This window comes from Lepisma saccharinum, chromosome 12 (genome assembly GCF_977018435.1).
Source record: "Lepisma saccharinum chromosome 12, izLepSacc3.1, whole genome shotgun sequence".
Lineage (NCBI taxonomy): Eukaryota > Metazoa > Arthropoda > Insecta > Zygentoma > Lepismatidae > Lepisma > Lepisma saccharinum.
This window is the reverse complement of record NC_139240.1, coordinates 47,976,825-47,994,294: the sequence shown is the minus strand read 5'-3', so window position 1 is coordinate 47,994,294 and position 17,470 is coordinate 47,976,825. Positions and strand designations below refer to the sequence as shown.

The window sequence follows — 17,470 nt, the reverse complement described above, 5'->3', positions numbered from 1 at the left end:
TGGAGTTTGAGGCGAAGAAAGATATTATGCTCGGTGTTGGAGTGTGAGGCGAAGAAAGAGATATTATGCTCGGTTATCTTTTCCGCTCTTCAAGAACGACGAGACTCGTAGTGTCCTCTATGAATCTGCTTAGAAGCTCAACGGAGGATGAAAGAAGGCAAGGGGTAATAAGAAAAGGGACAAAGTAAGCTGCCATTTTAAGGCACAAAAGGGTCTGGAAAAGAGCTTCTGTTAACATTTAGGGTGAAAATTAAGGCACGTATATTTGACCCATTCTCACAATGGAGTTTCTGAGATTGCTACGTTCATTGTGCTATGATGAGATGGCTTAAAAGTCGGTAGGTAATTTCGCATGGTTTCAAATTACACCGCTGCTTCTGTTCTCGTATTGAAGCCATAGTGAGTGTCAGGCAGGAGGTCCTGGTTCGATTCCCGGGGTGGATGCTGTCTGGTGCGATTTTTTCCGGCAATGGATTAAGCAAGTGTGGAGTTCACCATTATAAATTAGTACCTTGGTGACTTGGGAGCGATTGTTACTTGTCATGGCCAGCTGGACAAAGAAATATTGACATTTGGTTGTATAATTTACTTTATTTTACTTCGCTTTTGTGCCACTTTTGGCTAATTTGCGAAGGTGGGGATGATATGATGAAATTGATGAATGAACATTCACAAACACCCATGCCCAGGCCGGGATTCGAACCCGGGACCCTTAGGGAGAATTCACACCGAAGAAACACACGACACGCAACACGCGACATGCAACACGCGACACGTGTCGCTTGGAAGCCAACACTCAGTAATCAATGCAAGCTTTTGAACCGAAGAGACACGGCAAGATGCATGTGTCGCATGTCGCTTACGTGCCTCTCGGACTGTGCCGTTTTCTCAATACCGTGCATTGTGTTGCTTCAGTTTGTTGTTCGCGCATGCGCAGCGAATGCTTCATTCCAACGAGCTGTATTTAGACTCTAGAAGAGAGCACAACCGGCATTATGTTTGATCCTCTAATTTGTTGATATAATAAAGTATCGATATGTACAATGTTTTAATGATATTTTAAGATTTAAACACAACGTTCATTTCACTATATCAAGTGTTTTTGATGCAGTTATCTATCGGCTGTAATTTGCCTTCAACATCGTGAAAAGAGGCCGTGTTTTGGCCATTTACCTGACTGCTTTTATTTGAAAAAGTCAACTTATGGAGGCACTTTAGTTCAAAATATATTAGTCAACATGGTAAAGTACTCTAGTGCCTTGTTTTTCAACCACCGGGCCGCGACCAGATACCTTGCCCTGGTATCAACTATATTGATCACCGAAATGTTCTGCTGAAACTGGTTGACCACTATCATAATCCCAATATCATATTTGAGTTGTGAGTTTTTGTTTTTTAAGTCCATTTTATGCACAAATAGACTAATCAGAACTGGATCTGCCCGGTGCCTCCCCTGTTATCAAACCCGGGATCACTTAATTACAAGGAGACGACGTTACCACTTTGACTTCCATATTTTTTATATTTGTCAACAAATATATACACGTAATCAAATTATTATTATTCTTATGATTATGCTAGAATTTACTTATCAATATTTAATTTCATAGGTACATGTTAATTCATGCATAAAATCTTCAATACTTACAAGATTTACGAGGAAAATTCTTCGGCTAAGGGCATTGACTTAAAAAGAATACCGTGACATGGTTTCACGAAGGTTGAGAACCATTTCTCTAGTGTTTAGGTATTCGCTTTATTCAGGCTGAAAAGTCTAGCGTATACAGTTTGAGGTCAGTGCATATTATTTCTCAGTTTTCTCGTGCACAACATGCCTCTCCCAAGTTTCAATAACTTGCACAAATTTTACAACGCAGTTTACATGTAATAATGTATGTTGTTACGTTATTTTCTGGTGACTAATAAACTGATTAACGCAATTATATCGGCACCATCATGCAAACTGAGCAAAGAAACCAGTGTCGCTTGCCGCATGCATCTTGTTTCTTCGGTGTGAAACACTCGTGTCGCGTGTTGCATGTCGCATGTTGCGTGTTGCGTGTTTCTTCGGTGTGAATTCTCCCTTACTGACATCCTTACGGGGTGGTAGAATAACAGCGAAACGGATTAAATCCGAAACCAAAATTGAACACAGGAATAAGCGCGAAAAGAAACAACCGCGGAATAGATTAATCGCGAAACAAAATTGAATGCTGGAATAAGGGCGAAAGGAACAACGCGAAACGGAACAAGAGCAAAAAGATTAATTTTACTTTCGCGGTTGTTTTGGCGACCCCTCATGTCATGGTATGTTAGACCACATACTTATATTACGTTTATCTGTTTTAACCATTGACCTCCCAGATGGCGCAGTGGTAGCGTCGTCGCCTTGTAGACAAGGGGTCTCTGTTCCGATACCCATTGGAGGCACATAGTGATTCGGATCCCACTTTAAACTGTAGGCCCAGTCCCGATTAGCCTTTCTGTGCATATAGTGGACTTAAAACAACAATTCATTCAATCAATGAATGTTTTAACCATTATAATCTTGTTCCAGATGGAGATACATTGCTGAACTTTCTGCTGCAGCCGTAAGCCTTTGATTAATATCTTCTGACATTCAGGCTAGCTTCTATTTCTTAACGATGACAATACAGGGTAATTCAAAATGAATGGTGCAATTTTACACAGTTATTATGACATTAGTATTTATGATAGAAAATCAGACAAGGCAGCAACATGAAGAAAAACTGTTGAAGTTTTACTCACATGACTCACATTACAAAGATTCAACATTGGAACCACTTGAAATGTGGTAAACGTCCAAACGAATCAAGTACTTGATATGCACGAGACAGCCAGTCATTGCCCATGGTTTCATGAAGCATGTGCATTACTGCCAAAACGCATGTGGAAATGTCTTTGTACCATTGCGAGTGAATCAGTTCTTGATAGCTCCAACACATTCTACAGGTCACTAGCCATTTTGCAACATTGGTGATCCTGGTAGAACAGCGGCAAAGCAGCATAAGCCCATTTAGTGAGAAGAAAACATCCAGAGTTTTTCTTTATATTGAGGCCTTGTCAGATTTTCTATCATAAATAGTGACGTCATAATAAGTGTAAAGTTGCACCATTCATTTTGAATTACCCTGTATATAAAGCCCCAGTCCAAACACTGACTGACTCACTGACATGTTCTCCATGAAGGAAGTCCCGGAGGCCAAAATGCTCCATTACGACCCTTCATGAAATTGTCTCTAAACAACGAGAAATTTTAAAAATGACTCACTCACTCCCTTTGTAAGGGTGAAAATGCCCTTTTTTAACGTTCCTAGTAACGTCCGTTTCCAGGCGCAAAAAAATCATATATTTTTTTTCACACAGATCAATAACACACAGATGAATCAACGTGTTACTTAGAAAATATGCTTCAAACAAGAGTGACATCTACATAAGAGTTACGCAAGCAGCTATGATTTTTTTAAAACTCATGGTTTTCTTTGTTGTGTAAAATTTGTAAATGAAGTATTATTTCCATGCGGTTTGTGGCAAATGAATAAGGAAGGATGGGAGATTTATTGGAGTATGTTTACCGGTTTATATACATCCCGGGTAATATCGCCCACGCCTCAACAAAAACAGCAAATATTCACCAATGTACACTACAATAACATTGAAGTATTAGATTTTTGCTAAACTGAATTAATGAAAGTGAGTTCTTTATTTTGTATTCACTCAAACATAAATAAAAAATTAAAATTATGGCACAGATATATGACATAACATCTCACCTTTAAAGAAGGTGCTGAAAGTGTTGACCTCCTTCTTGTAAACAAAGTCGAACACGCAGTTCCATGTTAAGGGCTGTCTGACATAGATAGTGTTTCTGCGCCAATGTTCGCAATTTCAGTGATAATGTTCTGCTTCAACATTTCCAGGGATGTAGGGTTGTTTGTGTACACACGTCTCTTTAGGAAGCCCCACAGAAAGTGAAGTTAAGTCTGGAGAGCTCGGAGGCCACAATCCCTTTGAAATAACCCTATTCGCAAAGAAACTTTCAATCAGTGCCATACTGTCATGCGATGTATGGCATGTAGTACCATCCTGTTGAAAATAACCCTGTGTGAGTTCAATGTCGTCCAAACTTTCAACAAATTCCATGAATATTGCCCTGTACCGCTCTGTGTTCACTGTTTCATTGAAGAAGATTGGACCCACTATACGTGATGCTGAGACAGCGCACCATACCCCAACTTTCTGTGAGTGCAACGGAATTTCAATTACACTATGTGGATTTTCAGCTGCCCATATACGTGTATTCTGAGAATTAACATACCCAGAGAGATGAAACCAGGCTTCATCAGTAAACCACGTTATTTTCAGAATATCAGGATTAGGCACAATAAACATTAAAAACAAATTACAGTAATCTACACGTTTAACTTCATCTGGATCCTTCAATTCTTGAACAGCTGTAATTTTGTACGCCCTTAGTTTCGCAGTTTTCACTGCCTTTTGACATGTTGAATAGCTATAGCCGGTTTCTTGTGACAAACGACGGAGAGATTTCTTCGGCGACCTCAAGAGTCGAGCACTGACATCTTCCACAACACCTGCCCGCGGAGTCCGATGCTTCTCTGTCTCACTCAGAAGCGATCCTGTTTCTTCCAATTTCTTCACTAGCGACAATATTGTATTCCTGTTTGGGGCAGAACGTGAGGCAAATTTGTTACTAAATGCCCTTTACGTAGCAACAACAGAATCAGTTTTCCAAAAACTTTTCACGATAAACACACGTTCCTGCAAGGAGTACACCATTCTTACTGTGTGTCCTGATCACAATAACGCAACTTTTCAGCACAACAATTACTCAAAAGCACACAACTTTCCAGCACAACAATATAACAGCTCAGTTTCCTGGTTATTGTTGACAATGACAACGGTGCTATCTACAGGAGGAAACTTAAACCTCCGCACTGCATCCAAACCCCCACACCATATAGACGCGAAAGGTACACTGGTGAATATTTGCTGTTTTTGTTGAGGCGTGGGCGATATTACCCGGGATGCATATAAACCGGTAAACATACTCCAATAAATCTCCCATCCTTCCTTATTCATTTGCCACAAACCGCATGGAAATAATACTTCATTTATAAATTTTACACAACAAAGAAAACCATGAGTTTTAAAAAAATCACCCCTATAACGTTTTACTAAATACGGAAATAGCTACTTCGTGGCTATTTTTAAAATAGTGATGTAACAATACTTTCGTGTTTGCCATGGAAACGGACGTTGCTAAGGAACTTAAATGAAGGTTATTATATGTACGAAAATGTACGGTAAGTGAATTTTTGTATTTCATAATATAAACCAAATTATTTTTTATAGAGGCAAGAAAGGAATTTGAGGTGAATGACCAAAAATATTTTGTTGCTTTCATAGGTGTCACTACTGAATTCGTTTCATAAAATATCTAACTAATTATTTTTAAACAGATAGTACCTACCCAATTTATTATTAAGAAAATAGACAATAATGTTTTAAGTATTCGTACAGTATTAGAGTATGTATACTTATCGTTGCGTGTTAAACAGTGGAATTCAGGAGTATTTATTGTGCAAATTGTTCATGACTACTTCCATTAATTTTTCTCTTACATCCTGTATGTTTTAAGCGATAGACTTTTATGTATGTTGGTGGAGAAGTTGTGAACAGCTTGTTTTTAGTTTTCTTTTAATTCTCGAAACTCTTATTGTGTCAAATAAAGTGCACGAACATGGTGATGGACAATTTACACGGGAATACTCATGGATCCCACTGTACGTACACGCTTGCTTCCCTTCCCTACTTTATGTTTCAAAGACACTAACAGCATTGAGGAACCCCATCTCTAAGATGAGAGTGCACAAAACGTGGCTAAGGTCACCTTAGCATCCACAGGAGACACATGGCTTTAAACAGAATTGCCAAATTTAGCTCTTCCCAAAGTTGCGGTGCTCTAAAGTCCACCTACGTGGCAAAGTGGTTAGCACAGCGCACTACGTCGCCAGGGGTTCCTGGTTCAAATTACGGGTATGACCTAATGTGTGTCTGTCTTAAAAAAAAGAGAGAATTCAGATCAATTGACATGAGCTTGATGTTCGAGGAAGATTGCCGCTTTGAGTTTACCTTTTAAAAAAAAGGCGGTTGGGTGACGGACTGCCACGCGGGAGACGCGGTTTCGATTCCAGGGGTGGGTCATCTAAGGTCGGAATTTTTCAGGCCCTGTCCTCGCGGTTCTGGCGCTCACCCAGCCTCAAATCAACCTTGGCGGGTAAAGGCGGCCGGAACGTGGTACTGATCACATTTCCTCAAAAATTCCATAGATCGAGAATGTGTAACGCCCTAAATGTGCCTTTATGGCACTGGCACGGAGCTATATGCACGGAAACTTTACCTTCCTTTACACCGAGTTTCATATTTTTCAAGTTAAGAATTTAAGTGCTGTAGAATGACTGTAAAAGTTACTGTTTATATTACTTCTATTGCAAAAAGGAACTCTGTTAGAGTAAGGGCTACTTGCTTTTAAAAGTAGTTAGTTACAATTAGAATTCCAAAGAAAAGTAACTGTTATTTGTAACTAATTACTTCCAAACACTGATATAATTTAGTTACAGTGGCGGCGATTGGGTTCCAAAACTGGGAGAGGGAGGGCAAGGTGAGATAACTGGGGGGCAAAGGACAGTTTACTTTCCCTGGTTGATAATGTTTAGCATAGTCTTGGGAAAAAGTGGAGGGGCAACTGCCCCTCCCCCCCGTCACTGTTTACTTAGGTATTTTTAGATCGAAGCATAAGGTGGGCTAATTGTAACGGTCATTTGACACACACTACAATTCATCAGCGGTAGGTAATGTGGAAGTAACAGAAAGTCAGGACTTTGCTCAAAGGGGCCTCTACGATTGCGTAGTGTTGGAGTCTTCGCCTTGTAATCAAGGTGTCCCGGTTTCGATACCCGGTCGAGGCACATAGTGGTTTGGATCCCACTTTAAACTGTAGGTCGAGTCCCGATTGCGTATTTCACATGTGCACATTGAAATAGAGATTGGGAGCGTGGTTTGTGTATGAATGTTCCCTATTGGCTAGCAGACTGCCTCAATGATATAGGATAGGACATTGGCATTTATTTCATTGACTTGTGCGAACGCTTTCTGTAAACCACAGACTACAAGCAGAACCATCTAGTGGGAAAAATACAACGCAATTGGATAATAATCAATACTCGAAAAGCGAGTAGACTTTCTTATTGGAAATAAAAGCGGCAATAATTTTTAAAATGTTGCGTTGGATGAAAATTCTTATAGGATTATTTAATATATTGGGTCATTTTTCGCTTTTCGTCAGATGCAAACAAGGAGCATTTTTAACTCTTACTTTAAAAAATCTGTGAAAACCTTGAGTAGCGTCAAAACCTTAATTCGACTATATAAGCGCGCGGCTATTTGTTTTGTAAAAAGTTGTTACAAACCAGATATTACATACTGGAAACAACACAAGATGAAAAGAGAGGAGTTTCAAGAAAGAAAAGTAGATGACAGCATAAGGTGAAAGAATATAAATAAATCGCTGGAGGATAAGTATGGATTTAGTGAAAGTGAACTACAATAGAAATATGTAGAAAAGATCAAAGCAATGTATAAAAAGTAGAAAATAGATGGAGAAGGAAAATATAAGTGGTTTACATCATTCAACAAGTTCAAGCCTGTAGTCAATTGTTAGGCACGCCATCAGGCGCGGCGCCAGAAATTTTCGACCGGGTGGGCAGAAGCTCCTTATTGATAGATTAGGGTGGGCAGTATAAATGTAAGACCATATATAGTTTATATGTGTATGTAAGACGTATGTATTCTCCTCTCTCTTACACTCCCTATTTTCTTCTTACTTCTTTTCCCTTCCCTTTTCTTTTCTTTTTATTCTTTTCTAATCTATTCTCGCATCTTGTTCCATTTCCTTTCGCTTTGTCTCTGATGGACACAATTATTTCAAGGAAGTGTTCACCCATGCGCAGCCATACATTCTAATCACATTCTTTCATGCATGTTAATACAGTGAAATAAATGTGAATTAGGTTTAAGCTTGTGTTGCAAATACAAGGCACATACTTGACAATGATAGAAAGTGCGACGGTAGATAATCGTGAAGTTTCTCGTAATTTAAATGCATGTTCCTGAGCATAGTATTTTCATCGTATGAGTTTTTAAGTGAAAGAGTTTTTTACTACTTAGGGGTCACTTTTCTTAGCTTACAAGGTTTGTACAACTGAGAAATCTATCTCAATGTTTGTAGTAGCGGCGATTGGGTGCCAACATTTGAGGGGCAAGGAAAATATACTTTTTCTTGGTAGAAAAGGCTTAGCATAGAGAGGCCATAATGCGGGGGCAAAAAGTGGCAAAATTTGGCGATGGAACTGCATCCCCCACTTCCCGGTCTTCCTATCGCCGCCACTGAATGTTTGGATTAAAATGAACATCTAATTAGGAATGATTTAAAACACACACGGAAATCAAATTCTTTGTTCATTGTCCATGAAGTATTCCTAGGCTAACGAAAGGCTAACCCCGTTTTTCTCACTTGGGCTTTCTGATTTGTACACGGTCGCGTGCTCCGATGTTTTTGCTTTCAAACGAAAGTTATCCGAAGTAGATTGCTCAAATAGTCTCCGAGATATACTAATTTATTCTCTAATATGACATATTGCGTCATATTTCAGCCTGTATGAGGACTAGAGACTTGAAAGAAGTTAAGTTCCCTTTGTTGCAAAAAAATCTATTCTTTGAAAACAATGCAAAAGTGTGCGCCCTTTTTCCAAAATAACGGAAGAAGAGGGGGCGAACGTCTGATTTTTTCATTGAAATTTGGGGACTTGGCCCCTCCCAACCCCGTTTTTCTCACTTGGGCTTTCTGAATTGTACACGGTCGCATGCTCCGATGTTTTTGTTTTGAAACAAAAGTTATCCGAAGTAGATTGCTCAAATAGTCTCAAGGATGTAACGTTTTTCTGAAATAAGTGTAAAAATTTAAAATTCGCGCGCAAAGGCCGCGGCGAGAGAGGGGTTACTTTCGAAAACCGGCTCGGCTGTTTAAAGGTTAAATATAACAAATCAACCACAACTTACTGTTCCAAAAATGGAGTTGCATTAGTTCATTCCTCTTAGACAGTTGAGATGGTAGTTTCAATTGCACAGCGTTTCATTAGAGGATCAAGTCAAGCCAGCTAATTCCGTGAACAATGATGTTGTTTTCCGAAAGTCTCAAATATTTGTCTCAGGCAATCACCCTCCTAAAATGGACGCATCTTCTGTAGTGATAAAATGACACGTTTGGTGCGAGTTCTTTCTGCATATTTTTCCACAAAGGCATAACGCTGTCGCATTATAATGAAGAGGTCCTGTGTTCGACTCCCTCCTCCTCTGGTGGAAGCACAATGCACACTGGTGCCACGTTAAACTGTAGGTTTAGTCCCGATTAGCCTATTTGAGCAAAAAAGTGGATTTAAAAACAAACTAATAAAATCGTCTTCTGGATCCTTCGTGACATAACTTTTTTCTTTAGTTCAGCTGCATCTACAGATACTGTTGACATTTTCGGCTGATTCATGTGGCAAAATTTATGTGTGGAAAGAGGATTTCTAAATAGGATAAGTTACTCATTAGCAACTGAATAATTATGTAGCTTTTTCCATACATAACTGGTGTATTAAAATTTATTCACTGCAGTATTGTAGTGATTTTTGTGATTCCTTCTTATTAGTAGAATGAATACAAAGTTGATATTTCGCATACCATATTGATATTTGAAGATAACAAGTATATAAAAATTGTAATGAAATAAAAAAGGGACACTTCTGGAATTTTAATGCCGAGCTAAATACAAACTATATTATACTCTCTAGCATACTTAAAGCCGAAGGTTTATGGCTTGAGCAACAAAAGCCTTCCGTCTGTCCCTATTCGGGGCAAGATCAATCCAATCTTTTCGATCCTTGCGGATTTCTTTTAGGTCCATCTCAACGTTAGCCCTCCATCCTCGTCTTGGCCTTCCTATTGGTCTCTTACCATTAGGTTTCCCAACAAGAATCCTGTAAACTATTTTTTCCTTTGTGTCACATGGCCTGCCCATCTAAGTCTTCTTGATTAAATTATTCTAATAATAATAATTAAAAAGTCAAAATAATGTATTGTGTTGCCGGAGGAAGTAAGACTAAGATGATGTTTTTATTTGTTTATTTGGAGATTTATTAACCATACCCAGGCCGGGATTTATATACGTATGTGGAGGCCCGGAGCTGCAGTCCTCAATTCACCCTAAATTCTGATCTAATCTTGATCATACCCTGCATAATTTTGAGCCTCCTAAGCCTACTAGCTGCTTTTAATCATGGAAGTATTCATTTGATCACAATTTTTGTTTCAATAGCTCTAGTATTTACTTTCACTTTCTAATTTTTTTATGGGTTGATAATATGTGAATATTTCTAGCATAGATAATATTCACAAGTAAAATATACATGTTATGAACACCAGAATACACTTATTTATCGAATTATTCATATATCTCCAAGTATATGTACTTATTGAATTTGTTTGGGTGGGCAATCGGGTGGGCACAGGAATTTTTGGGTGGGCGCTTGCCCACCCGTGCCCACCCCTGGCGCCGTCCCTGCACGCCATATAAATACTCAATAAAGAAAAAATAGACCAGCCAATCAGAAACTTCTCCTTTACAAGCCACGCCCCAAATCTCTATTTCAATGTGCATGTGAAATACGCGTCCCGATTAGCCTTACTATGCATAAAGTGAACTTTAAACACCAACTGAATCAATTAATCGTTGCCCGAAGGAACGAAACCGGTTTCCTCTCGATGACAATATTTTACGTGTCAACAAGGAAACTGGAACCATATCCCGCATAAGATTTAGACAAAAATCCAGTGCTTCCTATCATAGAGAGTATATAGACCATCGAATGGTTTCTGACTACGAATTGAAGTTTCATCTCTGCACACAAGTGAGAGATTTCAAAATTACTTAAAGATTCTTACCATTTGTCATTTTAATATTTAATAAATACCATAGTGTTTGATTAACGGCATTTCTCAATGTGTTCATCGTGAGTTCTCATTGGCTGCCATTAAGTATTTGATTCCAAAATTACGTTGTATCTTTCGGCGAATCTATTATTGTTTAAGTATTAATATACAAACTATTCAAGACAAACTACGAACTGCGATTCAATTTTTTTGTTAAGTTCTTCAACCTGTTTTTAATATTATATTTAGAGTCATCTCTCGACAGAAAACGTAATTAACTTACGTGGGGTGAATCACAAGCTTCACATGTATTCCACACATTCTAATAACGCCCTTTTGAAGGTGGAATATGCTCAAAATGGTCCCGTCGAAAACTTTGAATAAAATAAGTACTTATACAGCTTATTTGAATAACTGAAACTCTGGATGCAGAAAATTTTCCGTCGATTTCATAGACACAAGGCGAACTTCAGAAAAGTTTTCATGGGAGATCGGAAAAACAGGTTTGCGGCTTGAGATGTTTACGAGAAACAAACAACACCATATTTTCTTACATTTGCTTACAATAATAACCAATGGTTGAATAGTTGAATACTCCTTGAGGTAACCTCAAACCGATCCAGAACCTTTGAAATGTACTACATTTAAATTGATATATGGACTGGGCAACTAATTTGAACTTGTGTCGTCAGCGAGCGCTCTCTTGCAGAACTCGATCGCTCCTTTCCACTCCTCTTGCAACGCTCTACACACATGCACACGTGAAAAGATGAAAGAAACGTACAAACAGAGAAACAGGCAGAGAAGTGTTGAGAAGCAGAAAAAGAGTGTGAGTACAGCGGAAATGAACAAACAAGAGACCCTTTGGCATAATCATGGGCGTGAAGAAAGGGAAAACATCTACCAAAACTGGATGTGGAGATATCCAATTTTTAGAAAAATATCCCTTGAAGAAACGTGTCTGATATGGGTAGCCAGCCTACTCCTTATTTTCCCACTTCTGAAATTCTTTCAAGGACTTACCATTCCTCAAGCAAATACACCGTGTAAAATTTCAACTCAGTCCAACAATGGAAAGTACCAACGCACTTGGAAGTGTTAATATTGTATGCCGTCTTATGCTTATGCAGATTGTTCGATACCCGGTGGAGGCACAAGTGGTTCGGATCCCACTTTAAACTGTAGGTCCAGTCCCGATTAGCCTTACTGTGCATAAAGTGGACTTAAAACACCAACTCAAACCAAACCAAACCAATGGCTTATGCAGATTAAATAATATATGTTTTTGCTAATACAAAAATCCTAATTGAAACCCCATTGCATGCAAAGTACACAATCCTGTTAAGTCATAAAAGAAAAGATGTACAAAAAAATACACAAATAAATGTTTGTGGTACACAAATAAATGTTTAAAGGAGCAAATGTTCAAAATGATGACCGTTCTCTTCAATGCATTTCAAAACACGGTGTCTGAAGCTCCACACTGTTCGTCCCAAAATGTCAGGAGTGATAGAGGCACAAGCATCAATAATTCGTTGCCGCATGTTTTCTGGCGTTGTTGGAACTTCGTGGTAGCACTTTTCTTTATGTAGTCCCCAAAGGCAGAAATCAGGCGACGGGAGGTTGGGTGAATGAGCTGGCCAAGAAACGGGTCCTCCACGTCCTATCCATCGACCAGGAAACTTTGTGTCCAACATGGCTCGAGCCTGAATGGAGTAGTGAGTAGTGTTGTTCATATGAAATTGTTCCTTGAAACCAAAGAGTTGGAACAAATTAATATTATTTATTGTTACACAAAAACATAAATTACAAACAATTTTCTTTTGCCGAATTCTTTGCACACATTTTATTTAAATAAAATTCGTTTTTGCAATGTTCTCAACGGAAACCAAAACTGTTATTACATAAAGGGAACAAAATTAAACTGAAACTACCAGATGTTTATAAATGTTCGAAGGTTGCAATTTTTTTACAAAATTTTTCGAACAAAAAATACTTCTTTTTCAACACGGAATCCAAATATATAAAACGAATGGGGGTGTTCCATTTGAAAGTTCACATTTACGCCCCACCCCCCTAAGAAGTGGGTGGCGGCGACGAAATTTTTGCGGCATTGACTTACCCCCTCAATAGTATCAAACTTTTCTTCTGTGCAATTTTTCGATTGGATGCATTCTGCATGCGATATTCCATACTATCATTATAAATTGACCACCCGGATATATAAAGGGATACATCAATACGAAATTTAGTGTATCCCTTTTTATATATGAATGGTGTATATTGCGCTTTCATATAAAAGAGTATTTTCAGTGAAGTGCAAAAAAAGCTATAGTCCTTTTCCCCCTTTTTTTCGCAATAATTTTCCTTTTTTCGTCATTTTTAGAGGAAACTTTTCCCCTTTAAAATCCAGTCTCTATTCATCACTCCGAAACGTGTTGCAGCATTGGACAAAAGTAAAGTAAGTGACGGATGTGCGTTCCATATTTTCGCTGGGGCTATACTGCACAATCGACCCTCGTGTTTTACCATTTCGGCGTAAAAAATATATGTTCACTCGTAGTACTTAATTCGAGCTTCGATTTGGCACTGTGCATTTTTCAATTACAGTAGGAACGCGCTAGCAACCGGCGTGGAACCACCCGCTCTGGCAGTGACGCGCCGTTGCCGGATTGACCTACTTCAGGATTTTCGCGAGCCCACAGAGACACGTGTAGGATTAAACATCTGGTTAAACAGTCAACAACGGGACACTTCCATTGTTCTCATTCCGACTCTTTTCCTATTTAAAGGAACAACGTTAACTACTTCTGATCTTTCATTCATTTTTTATGTTTTTACATAGCCTACAGGTAGCTCGAAAACACATGTACCAAATGTATCATTAATGCTACGAAAATCGAGCAATTGCCTAGCGTTTCGTTGTAATTTATTGAACTCTGTTTTCCAGAAATGTATTCTCACGTAGCTTCCCAAATTATCTCACTTCACACACCCACATGTGCCTCCCCGATGGTACAGTGGTAGGGTAAGCGTCGTCGCCTTGTAATCAATACCCTATTGAGGAACATAGTGGTTCGGATCCCACTTCCAACTGTAGGTCCATTCCAGAATAGCCGTAGTGTGCATAAAGTGAACTTTAAAACACCAACTCAATCAATCAATTCACACACAATTGTTTTGTTCTTGATAAATTCTTCTCCGTAATACAGTAACTCAGTTCTGTGAAATTCTGTTTTAGAGGTGAATTTTTGTAGGTTCCTCAAAATATAATTTAAAAACGTATTAACGAAACCAAGTTGTACGTAATTTGTTTATACGTAATTAGCCCTAATTTTCAAGAAATACATGTCATTTGTACGTTCTGAAGCTTTAACAATGTTACAGAAGTATAAATTCCGTGTCTTCACAAAATAAAGGGCGAGTTTCGTATACAAAAACAATAGGCGGGCATAGCTGCGGACGGTATCGAGTTGCGAAAAAGACGAACGCCGCGGTGTGACAAAGAAGGCAAATAGAGGCGGCATGAAATTAAAGGAGAACGATTTGCCACAGTTGTTCATAACACAAGACGCATTTTCTTTTGTTGGTAATTGTGATACGACACAACACAAGTAAAAAGATGCCGGTAGCTGATGCTTGCAATGTACCACAATAAAAACACAACAAAGGTTCTTTCATTGAAGGTTTTCGGTTGCTGTGTAGAGCAGGAAGAGAAAATGTTTCATGCTTGCCAGAAAGTAAAATTCACACGGGAAGTTAACGTTAACCTACAAGAAATTTCAGATTCAAACTTCTAGATTCGTTAATTTCTCACTTTACGACGGAAATAACATATATTAGCATACTGATACGTACGTGCTTAATTTCGCGTGACGTTCTATTTTTTCCCGAGCTTGCCAACATAACAGCTGATTAGCCTGTCCGCCTGTTTGCGCGAACGTGGCAACGCAGAAAACCCCCAGCCACATGGCAGCCAACGAGGAGACAGAATTTGGTCACGTTCTGCCGTTTTGCGTTCTGATTGCACACCGCTTCTTATCGCGTCCCGACTGTAGATGTTCCTGTTCTGTGAAACAATACAAAATTTATTACATTACTTTCCCTAGCTTCTTTCCTGTATACACATTCATGTTGTAAACATACAGTATTGCCAGGTCGAACTTTGGTTTGTAACGTGATATAGATGCTAATTTCCACTAGGATTCAACTATCTTTAGTTCGCGTTTTCATCCGTATTTATGATTTTCATTTTATTTTTGGATATTGAAGTTTCTATTTTTTAATGGCTGTAAATTAATAAAAGCTTTTGCGGTTTTGTATAATAAACCTTTCTCTTATAATGGAACAGCGCAATTTTCTTTCTTCCAATAACAGAATTATCATTAAGAACTGGAAAAAGCAAGCAATTTCTGTGTACCATATGCGACAAGCTCTCTGTTGTTATACGGAATCAAATCCCGAATGTTTTAGAGCAATATCCATGATGCTTCAGCAAAATTGAAACGCAATATATTGTACTGAATGGTTAGAATCAAATGCTTCATACTTAGAGCCCTCTGAGGACAGTCTAAAGAAACGGTTTTTACGTCCCCGGTATTTATCATTAAACATACTCACTATTACTCTTTTCGGAGAACAAATGACGTTCCAGCCTACTGTGAGGCCACCTCAGACGTGGGAAAAAATTAATGGCTTCTTTTTAAATAATAAAAAAAATATCTTCATCTTGCACAGTCAGGATTTCATAAAACCTCTGCTGATGATATTTTCACGCAATTGTACTCACAAATAAACTTCTTGTTGGAGATGAAACTATATTAATCCTGAAAATCGTCGTCGTCATCATCATCATTTGGTTGGCTCACACCGCGTATTTTTGCGATTTCTAGCCAAAGTTGCTGAGTTCAGATACTATCATCACAATCAATTATGTATATATGATAATATGTTCCAACATTATGATTACTAATGTCCATTTTCTTCGAAACATTATTGACTTCTTACCGAGTGCATTTGTCCAATCTGGTTTTATGATAGTACAGCGTGTTCCGTTAAAACCTACCACATTTCAATTCATCATTGCTAAAAGGTTATGAAACATAATGGAATGTGAGTGGTACTAGACGTAAGAGAAACTCAAAGAATTTTATTGCATGACCTCGAAGTTCACCGTTCTCTCACTATGTAGCGCCACAATCGAAAGCACAATGGCGACTGCGCGGCAGAGCGCACAATCTGTATTCTCGTATGCAGAGACCAAATCAATCATTACAGTGCAAATAAATTACCAAAGAGAATATGGAGGTGAAGGATTGTTTATTTACACTTCCAGTCGCCAAACACTTTGCACACCATGTCTTAATGGTGTTCCCATCAGGTGCTTCAACTGAAGCACATACAGATTGTGCGCGCATTGCTGCAGAGTCGCCATTGTGCTTTATGCGATTGTGGCGCTGCATAGTGAGAGAACGGTGAACTTCGAGGTCATGCAATAAAATTCTTTGAGTTTCTCTTTCGTCTAGTACCACTCGCATTCCATTATGTTTCATAACCTTTTAGCAATGATAAATTGAAATGTGGGAGGTTTTAACGGAACACGCTGTATGACGTCTAAATAATTGTGAGGGTCATGAGTGTTTAGAATTAAATTGTAATCCGATGTTTTCTAGCGAAACTATAAAGTATCCGAATAACTGCAGTACGAGGCTCAAGAGATTAATGTAGATATTGCTATCGGAAATGAAACCTGAATGAGTAATAAATGTTTAAATAAAATGTCTCGAAATTGTCGTCTTAAAGAGGCATTGAAGAAAAATAATGAGCGATTGTATAGCTTCACCGCACTGACAATAACTTGGGGTCACAATTTTTAAACATGCTAAATTCTGATTATAACTAAATCGTGATTAAATTATTGCTGAAAATATTACTTGAGTACACTAACTAAATCATACATTTTAATTTAAATTACATCAGCCAACAAAATCAATAAATCATATAACCTAGAAACAGTGATGTGCGTCTACGCGTAAACAACGATAGTCTACATTCTACATGTAGACTATTTTATACACGTAGATTACGTAATCTATGTAAACAACATGGCGAAAGGTGATAACTCAGCAAAGGGCGCCGTGGAATTAAAATAATATTATACTGCGTATCAGTTGCTGATGTGTGAGGAGTACTTCATACTCTTTCTTAAACCTAATATAGGAAATATTCTAGTGTTTTATGGGGAAATGACCATTCTTGCCTTACGACTGCCATCCCATCTGTTGTTGTTTTTTGCATACTATTTATCTTCTTCCATAGTTGGTAATAGAAGAGAAGATAAATTTTGTTGTAAATAGGATTCATTTCATTTCGTTAGGAACCAATATAGTTGAAA

At 38.3% G+C, this 17,470-nt stretch overlaps 1 protein-coding gene across 1 annotated transcript in view; it reads right to left on the bottom strand.

Moving 5' to 3' along the window:
- The window catches only part of LOC145996321 (neprilysin-1-like), a 201,206-nt gene extending 184,696 nt beyond the window's left edge, over window positions 1-16,510 (bottom strand). Inside the window, exon 1 of the mRNA XM_083132753.1 lies at window positions 16,404-16,510. Coding sequence (XP_082988879.1) covers window positions 16,404-16,510 — 107 coding nt within the window. The remainder of the gene's footprint in view (window positions 1-16,403) is intronic.
- Window positions 16,511-17,470: the final 960 nt, after the last annotated feature.